Source organism: Pinus tabuliformis, chromosome J (assembly GCF_031772625.1).
Source record: "Pinus tabuliformis cultivar Carrire ecotype Pingquan chromosome J, CPIR1, whole genome shotgun sequence".
Classification (NCBI taxonomy): Eukaryota; Viridiplantae; Streptophyta; class Pinopsida; order Pinales; family Pinaceae; genus Pinus; species Pinus tabuliformis.
This window is the reverse complement of record NC_142295.1, coordinates 1,092,980,103-1,092,989,759: the sequence shown is the minus strand read 5'-3', so window position 1 is coordinate 1,092,989,759 and position 9,657 is coordinate 1,092,980,103. Positions and strand designations below refer to the sequence as shown.

Sequence of the window (9,657 nt, the reverse complement as noted above, 5' to 3'; positions counted from 1 at the left end):
ATTTCCATAACTTTCAGAGCAACTCCTGGGCCTCCTTAAAAGTTAGACTACGTGTATGTCTATAGCTGGATAACGTTTGGAGTTTAATTTAACCGTAGGCATATATTACCCGTATATTACCCCACGCATTTATGACTCGATAGTACATTGCCCACTGTTACGGAACAAATTCTTTGCTCATTAATATTTTGATGACAAGCCTAGTAATCTCATTAATGGGGCTTATCTATGGAGCGTATACTGTCGATATTACTTACTGTTTTTCGTAGGGGGTAGGCTGAATGTGATGCTCAGCCACGAGTTTGGTACACGTAGTGTTGAAGCGGCATGAAGGAAACCACTCGGAGTGTTGTATGTTGAAATTAACGACGTGGTGTTTGTCCATGAATGCACCTTCAACCTCATATTTCCTTTTCAGGAAAAAGGTCATTGCATTTTGATGGAAAAGTAGTTTCCAATGAACTTATTTGGGCTGGCCGCTGCAAATATATTAGTGATACGTCTGGATATCATGTTCAACTTTTCTCCCAGTCAAACTGTTAGTATTGTTTTCATAGTATCTGAATTATCAGTTCTTGTAGATGTTTTATGAATTTGGGATGTATTATTCCTTTATATAAAGGATTTATGGCAATTTTGGAAATAAAGTGGGAAATATCAAAATATATGGTGGAAAATACCAAAATAGGCATGAAAACACAGTAGAAATAGAAAAAAATTATATAAAAATGCTTTTGAAAAATTAAAAAATTAAAAAATGAAAAATTAATAAAATTATTAATGAAAAATTGATATTAAATAAATAAAAAATCCAATTAAACAAAAAAAATAATAAATATAAAGATTCCATCACAAAAATAAACAACTAATAAAATATTATATTATTGAATGTCATTACAAAAAATTAAGAAACGTGATTAACTAATATTGTTTATATTAACATACATATATCTATATGTGTTTGTGTTTTATTTTTATTGATATATATAATTGTTTATAAATAAATTTATTCAAATAGGTTTTTAATGTAATAATAAGTCTTTAAATTGAAAATAATGTGAAAAAATTATAATTATGAAAAGAAAAAAAATAATAATAAAATAGTAACTAATAGAAATGGAAGTTACTAAAAGAACCCATAATAAGACCTCAATCAATCATGTTACAAATAAATAAATTTAAATAATAATAATAAATAATAAAAATTGAATTCTTAATGTTAAACTATGATAAGCATCATAAGTTTTTGGTCAAAGACAAACTAATACCCACTGAATGCAAAATTGAATGTCTTATAGCATGACTGCTGCAGGTATAATAATGATTTATAAATATAAAACTTTGAAATGCTATACTAAATATAAACTATAAACATACTTATCAAACATACTTGTCACACATAAACAAATAAACTACTTATCAGTCATAATAAAGACCAAATTAAAATAAAATATCACAAACAAGGATTCATTTTTTGAAACTTTTCAAAAATTTATTGATCTGGCTTATAAATAACAAATTAAAACCCAACTTTAGATGGAAGATTGTGGGAAGCCTCTAACTTGGAGGGGACTAAACCCCACACAAACCAATTGGTTTACACCTCATGAGTTGAAACCCATCTGGTTACAAAAACCTTAGCTTTTCTCTTTGACCCCAAACTATTACCACTGCACATAAATTGATCATCCATATCCTTTTTATGACTATCAAAGGATGAAACACTTGCATAATTTAAGACATAAATGACATATAAGAAGAGAAAAATGATTTCTTTCTTCTTCTTTTTTTCTTTTTCTTAGCCTACCAAAGGATGAAACACTTGCATAATTTAAGACATAAATGACATATAAGAAGAGAAAAATGATGTCTTTCCTCCTTTTTTTTTCTTTTTCTTTCTTTTTTATTATTATTCTTTATGACTCAACACGTCGACTCTGTGCTCACGTGACGTGCTCACGTGACACAGGGTCGATTCCCAAGTGCTTCCCAAGTGCACCACCCCCACAACGCGCAGGTAAGACAAGGTTTGAACCAGTGACCTACACAATGGCACGAACACCTACGAACTCCTTAACAATATGTTCGCTGACCAACAAAATACACCCCACCTACAAACTCCTTAACAATATGTTCACTGACCAACAAACCACACGCCTTAGAACTATGTCTTTCCTCCTATTTACTATCATTTAAATTATTTATAATTTATTTATGTCATTTAATTTAACTTCAATGTTAAATCATTTATCTAGTTAGGGTTGTAATTTAATATTAATAATATATTTAAAATAATACAATTGTTATAAATATTTAATATTATTAAATTTAAATTATTGATAATTTTTATAAATTAGCGGATTTAACTTTAATTGTTATTTAACAAAAACTTTTGATAACATTTATATATTTTCTGAATTCAGGCTTTTCTGTTATCTATAATGAATTACTAAAAGTCTTGGGGTTCGACAGTCGGGATCCAATTTCTATTTTGACGGGACCTGTGATCTCAAAAGTGGAGTGGGGATCCGAGAGGACATACCTTGAAATATTCATACAAAACTATAAAGGATCTTTGAGCCTCCTTGCCGCTATAGCCGTTTAGGATCCAAGGTCGATCTTCGATTCCCAATCACCGGAGGATATGAGCGAAACCCATTTTCTTTTAACTCGATATGATCTGCTTGATCTTTGATGGAGAGATGATCCAGGTTTTGCGTCCAAGATTTTTTGATAAGCACACTCCCCCGTCTTCGATCAAGGTCCATTTGTAATCAAGACAATGACAAAGGACCTCGCGCTCTCTGTAGTTGCGGTACCCACCAATTGATTTTCTCAACCCTGGGATCGCATCGAAATATACTACTATCATGACCTCTGGAATCAATTACACCCACGACTTCGACGATCCAGTGAATCCGTCGATTACAGAAGCTCCAAATTGCGTCCCCGGCATTAGATCTACATGACATAGCGATGGTTTCCTCCACTGCATCGCCTTCGATCTTGCAATTGACATAGAAAATCTAGATCCAACAAGGAAAAATGGTGTTATCGATAGATCCTCACTGTCAGAAGTGTGATCTATCTCGACGATAGCGGGAGCTTCTGCACTCGTCAAACTACCCCACCATATCTTTTGTCTGCGGATAGCAATCAGATTTTCTAAACTCCAGTCATTTGGATGCCATTTGAATAGCTCAGAACAACAAAAACTACCTCCGAAAGTGCCATGATCAGACTCACCCTCAACGGCGACGATCCTGTAGTTCCTGCGCATACTGCAAAAAACCCCAGCTGAACTTATTTTAGATCTTCCCTTTCAGATGTCGTGATCAGACCAATAGTGTCATCTCGTCACCTCTCCACAATCACAATCCAAATACCCCAGGTATAAATTAATTAATTAAATTAATTTATTATTAGATATTTATATTAAAAAAATAAGACTATTTATATCGAGGAAAATAATCACATTATAAGGTGTTTGTAATTCTATCTTTCCTCGGAATGCTCGTTCAAGTTAAAACATAACTCAAAATAACTACTCAAAACATGTAAAATTAGATAAAATTTACAAACTAACATTTTAAATATCTAAAGGGGAGGGAGATCACCAAGCTAGGATCCTCTTTTCTAAGAAGACACAATAACATCAAGATAGGGAAAATTTTATGCTCCATTAATGATGACATTGCTTAAGAAAGAGGGCTCTCATGGCTACTTGTTGAGAGCATAAAGAAACTCTTTTATTTGATGGCAAAGTTTAGAGAGCTCATCCTCATTTTTGTTCATCAAGGTTAGATGTTTAATTAATAAATTCATAGATGTGGTTATAATGGAGCGTAATGGGCTGTATCATCATAATTGTAGAGTTATAATTTCTTCCCAAAGATGATGATTTGCATCATGATTTGCTTAAACTCCTTAATCAATAATCTAGGCATGGTTATTTGTCCACTTTATCACTCTAAATCCCCTAATCAAATGGAGTAGGAAGAGGAGAGACTCTATATGCCAATATAATCCCTAATCAATTGTATCTAGGCATGATTATGTGTCCACTTTATCACTCTGAATTCCCTAATCAAATTGAGTAGGAAAAGGAGAGACTCTATATGCCAATATAATTCTCATTCAAAAATTGATTGAATCCTTGTGCTTTTTGTGTTGTTGGTTATTTGAACTTTGCATAATAGTAAACATAAAATGGTTGGTAAATATTTAGAGACATTAATCCAGGATAAGCATAAAAAATTTACTTCATTTCCTATTTCTAAAATTAAAAAAATCAAAATCATAAAAATGTACTATATTATAATTGCATTTTAAATTATTATTATTATTATTATTATATATATATATATATATATATATATATATATATATATATATAAAAGTTCAACATATATAGCTCTAAGGGTTAGCTCAAGTGGTTTAGAGCTAAACCTGAAGTTCTTTGATATTGTTGCTATTTGTTTCTCATCATGGCTCAGGCTGACAATTTATTTGATTTGACGTCCACCAAATGTGGGAAAGTGTGGGGAAGTACTCTAAGGTACACTGAGGTTTCAAGTCCTTTCATTCCTAGTAAACAAAAGGAAAAAGAAAAAAAGAAGTAAAAGAAATATTTGAACATATATACACAAGCATTTAAGTGATTTACCATCCATGAAATGTGGGAAGTACTTTGTTATTTCATTCTAGTGTAAAAAAAAAAAAAAAAAAAAAACATATATACATTTTAAAAACATGTAACAAGATTATTAACCATAACTCATATCATATGAGAGTTGTTCATATAACATTTATTTTAATTAATCAATTTAATTAAAAGATCACAAAAAATATATTTATTTTTAACATAAATCTCAACTTTAATTTATAACTATTTCTAAAATATTTTAAAATTTTTCAAAATTTTAAATCTCTATCACACCTTTAATAATTATTATTCATAATTAAATTAAAATTTTATAAATTTTATTCCAAAATAAACACATAATTATAAAAATAATAACCCCAAATAAAATCAATATTACTCCATATTAATGCTTTTAAATGATAACCATTTGAATTATAATAAAACTCATTCAAAGTCCAAATCTCATAAGTTTAGGATGAATCTTTACAGCACATGAAAATTAAAATGTAATCAGGTTACCATCAAGAGAAGTGTTTTGGAAAAGATAAAAAGGTTAATCCGTAAAACAAAGAAGTGGCTCCATTAATTTTATAATACAACGTAATAAGATTTTGCAGAATCCTTCGTATTATCATAAGCATAATTGAAATCCAAACAGAGATTATTTGTTTTAAATTTAATTGAATATTTTTAAATCTTCCTAAAAAGAGAACGGGAAGATAATTAAATTTCTTTACTTTTTATTTTGATATTGAGGTTCGGCTCTGAATACAATTATACAACTGATTAACAAGAATGCGATAATAAGTACAATTAGGAATCTAGTATTTCTATATATGATCGATGGAAGCCTTCTTGATCTCCTCAAAGGCCTCCATGAAACACTGGCACAGGATATCCGCGTCGATATAAGCCGTTTGAGCCATCACTTCCATCTTAATAGTGCCCATATAGCTCACAATGAACACAGAGAGTGACTGCATAAACAAATTCCATAATCACATATATAGAACAGAGGAGAATATGTTTCACTCTCTATGAAACAAATAACATTTCAAATTATTGAACTGAAACTGTATACCCAAATATATCTACAAGCTACAGCTTTGATTTCATGCAAATATACTAGAATATGGCTAGAGAAACCTGAGCAGTCTGTTTACTCACTTGAGGTGCACCAGATACAAAGAAAGAAAAGCTTTTGATTGGATTCCCATCCATGGCTATCTTCTCCATGGGGCCAATCATATTAGATATCGCCATCGTTGTATTGGCAATGTTATTGTATAAATATCTAGAAATCACCTGTACCAACCATATCATAAATGAGAATTCAGAATCGTTGCAGACAATAACGAGTTCTGGATAATGGGGATGTTACGTATATACCTGCGGTCCTTTTAATCTTGCCATGCATCTCAGAATTCCAGCATTTATGAAAACTCCTAAAGACATTTTATGTCTATCAATGATACGTTTTGCCCTTCTCACAAACTCCAGAGGATTCTCCACCTTTCCCATGATGGGTACCCGCACATGCAAGAAACCAAAGTGATTCCCCCAAGGCGCCTGGGTTTTTGGTTTCAACATCTCATCCATGTTCTGCACAAATATCCATGTTCTCAAGAAGATCTGGCAACACCTAATAGAATAAACATATTTGGAAAGAGATGGGTTAATGCATACCTGTATTCCAGCCAAAGCTCTTGTATTTAACAAACAAAGTGCCGTGACTCTTGATTTCTCCATTTGTTTAATGACACTGTCATTCAGCAGCTCAGATCTCTTCTTATAAGCATCTTGTAAGCTTTGTTCTCCAACTGCGTCCAAAGAAAAATCAATGAATCATATTCATATAACGGGTACGAATTAGTAATAAGACATGGGAGTGAATATTGTTTTCAAGAAGACAGGAATGCAGTTTCCATTAATTTTTAACTGCTAAACCGTTAGTACTAAGAATGAATATAGTAATTATGAACGACGGGCTGGGCTGGCATACCAGCTGACAGGCGAATCTGCAAGTAGAGTTGCAGACCGTAAAAAACTATTCCTGTCATCACATCATTCACCGTCTGTAGAGCAAATAAAAACTCTGGTTAAGTCTACATATAAATTAAATATGAATTGAATTGGGGATGCTGTAATAATAGGTATCTTTTGTAAATTAAATATGAATTGAATTGAGGATGCTGTAATAGGGTAGGTATCTATTATATATTGTAGATTTAGCTAATATTTCAGAATCCCATAGTGGGAAGAGGGTTAAAAACTTTTAAATATTTCTAAAATCTATAATTGATATAGATTATAATCATATAACAAGGCATAATTACAAGGCATAATTACAAGGTATAATTACAAGTCTATCGAGTCATTAATAAAGGGGTAGTATATGCTATCTACATAATGTATCTGTTTATTCTATTTAGATAATGTATCTATTTAAATCCAACTTTAAACATATACTACACCAAGTATTTATGGCTTGATAGACTTATAAATATTGGTGGTCATAATCACATACCCCTCCTACAGCATTCTTGATCTGCCTGATGTCCTCCAATTGAAACGTAGCAGAAGAATGAGCAATGGGCATATGTTCCACTCCAGGTGGTCCTCGAATAGGGAGCTGGCTATCGTCAATCCATCCGAAGGTTCTAAGGGAAGAACTTATTACATCAACCAGCGTGTACCATACTAAAAGTATGACATACCACAATGCATGAAAAATAGCTGCAAAGAACTGGTTTGAGGTAGGAGTAGATCTACTGCTAGGTTTGGCAGTAGGAAAAGTGGGTGGGAGATGGGGATTGTCGACTCTGGTGACAAGAGCAAACAACGTGGACATGAAAGAAATGCCATCTCCAAGGGCATGGTGAAGCTTAATAACCATGGTAGCCCCGGCCTTGCTGGTTTTATAATTTAAGATGTGGAATTCCCAGAGAGGACGTGATTGATCGAAAGGCGCGAGGGCCAATTTTGAAATATAGTCATCCACCCACGCATCGTATGATTCTTCGCCGGGCGGGAACTCTGGAATAAATATGTGGTCGTCGATGTTGACTGTTCTTTTCTGCCATCGCAGCAGTCCTCGATCGTCCTCCTCCTGTAAAAACATATATAAAACACAAATTTCCAAGCTGTGAGAAAAAGGAATATAGCAGATCATCCAAGATTGAAGGGAAAGAGCTGTTACAGTATGTTTGCATCTTGAAAATAAACAACAGATGCAGAAATGAACTAGTGTAGAAATGAAAAGACTACCGATCCTTCAACTTATGGTAAAAAGGAGGAGGGCAATGACCATTGTGCAAGAGAAAAGTGGGTTGCTCGGCAAGAAGACATCAACCAGAGATTTTTTCCCGCGAGAGATTTGTGTTATGGGTTCTTCTAGTTCGAAGATAGCATTTATTCGGAGGGACAAGAGCGAGCTGCTGAGCGACTGGCTTATGGGGTTTACTGGCTGCCCTTTCCCTTCGACTTCCTTGTTAGCTCCGCACATATTGTTGGGCATCTTGAAGCCTGTGATTTGAATTTAGTCGGACAACAGAATAAGACTGATCGACAATCTGTTTTCGGCAATGATCCGACCGGGGACATAATATATAGATACGAAGATCCCTGGGCGGTTCAGTGAGTGTCATTTAATATACACCTGTACACTGATTTCGGTTTTGGTGTGGCCATTTAATATACAACGAAGCGTGTCGGAATTATGGCCTGCATCGTCTGTGGAAATTTGTGGAAATCGTTGATATAATGGTAAAAGTAAATATTAACTATTATGCATTTAGTGAAATGATTGGCAGAAGTGATTTTTCATTTTCAATATGAAAAGGTGAAAGCTGACCGGTTTAAAATTGTGTGTACGGTTTAAAATTGTGTGTACTGTGATTTTTTCGTAGTTTTTTTTGTGAATTTTTTTGGTTTAATTTCTCTAAAATGAGGGCTGAATTTATTGAAATCACAAATTTAATAGGTAATCCTGCACAATAGAAGTGTCTTAGGGTTTTTCAGGGTGTTGAATCCATATATATATAGTCAAACAACTACTTCAAATAACACAAATCAAGATTTCACCATAATTTTTTGCCAGATTCAAGGACTTGAAACTCCAAAAAATCACACTAAAACAACTCCTAATTTAACACCTCTAATTTATTTTTTTTAATATATTTTAAAATCAATTTTGTCTTGATATAAACTTTAAATGAGAGAGTCTAAACAATATTTTGAAATTTATAAATGTGAATCTAGATATAATAATTTGAAATTTAATGTTTTATAAGTCGATTTTGTCCTGAAAATAATTTAGATTTATTATAATTTTAAAAAGTGAAAATAATTTTAATATTTTGAAATTTAATATATTATATATAAGATTTTTAAATTTTAATATAAATATTATAAGATTATAATTTTAATATAATTTGTAAATTTAATTGAAGTGTAACATATATATATTATAAAATTGTTATACGTATATGTCATTTGTTTTTGTTATGTAGAGAGTTTGAGATATATGTTCGTGATCATGATAAAAGAAAAGATTAATAAAAATTTAATTAGGTTTTTTTTTTTTTATAGGAAAAACAAAAATGTAATGGACTTATGATTTTAACAAAAATATTAATAAAAATTAAGTCGAAAATTTTACTTTGAGAGTGGAAACTAGGATGTAACGAACATTAGGACAAAATTTGATCACAAGAAAGCCTCCTTTAATTGTATTAACAGATGGTAACATTATAAACTAAAGAATATTGTAAAAAACTAAGAAGGAGACTAACAAAGACTATTGTACAATACCAAGAAGAAGATATAATGGTCAAGGAACACTAGGGCGCTCCATCTCATCACATACGTGATAGGAGCCTCCTTGGAGGTTCTAGTGCTCAAACCTAAAATTTTCCACCTTATTTCTTCACTACCCAAGAGACCAAACTTGTGGTGTAGCTTGAGAGCATCCAACCTATCAACAATGTCTTGTTGCTCCTCTTCCTGTCCCA

The 9,657-nt window shown here is 32.2% G+C and overlaps 1 protein-coding gene across 1 annotated transcript; it reads right to left on the bottom strand.

The window, feature by feature from the left end:
* Window positions 1-5,383: 5,383 nt before the first annotated feature.
* On the bottom strand, window positions 5,384-8,205 carry LOC149230841 (wax ester synthase/diacylglycerol acyltransferase 11-like). Its single transcript, XM_089376150.1, has 7 exons — window positions 7,953-8,205; window positions 7,173-7,754; window positions 6,648-6,720; window positions 6,332-6,465; window positions 6,035-6,247; window positions 5,813-5,950; window positions 5,384-5,622 (listed from the first exon to the last, which is right to left on the bottom strand). Exons 1-7 carry the CDS (start codon window positions 8,160-8,162, stop codon window positions 5,476-5,478), a joined length of 1,497 nt encoding a protein of 498 aa, XP_089232276.1. The 5' UTR covers window positions 8,163-8,205; the 3' UTR covers window positions 5,384-5,475.
* Between the last annotated feature and the right edge of the window lie 1,452 nt (window positions 8,206-9,657).

Bases quoted from the DNA above. Each gene is read 5' to 3' on its own strand.
- LOC149230841 (XM_089376150.1), bottom strand. From the start codon at position 8,162: ATGCCCAACAATATGTGCGGAGCTAACAAGGAAGTCGAAGGGAAAGGG. The intron at 6,466-6,647 runs GTATGCCAGCCC...CTTTGGACGCAG, and splicing joins GCAGATTCGCCTGTCAGCTG to TTGGAGAACAAAGCTTACAA. The intron at 6,248-6,331 runs GTATGCATTAAC...ATATTTGTGCAG, and splicing joins GAGCTTTGGCTGGAATACAG to AACATGGATGAGATGTTGAA.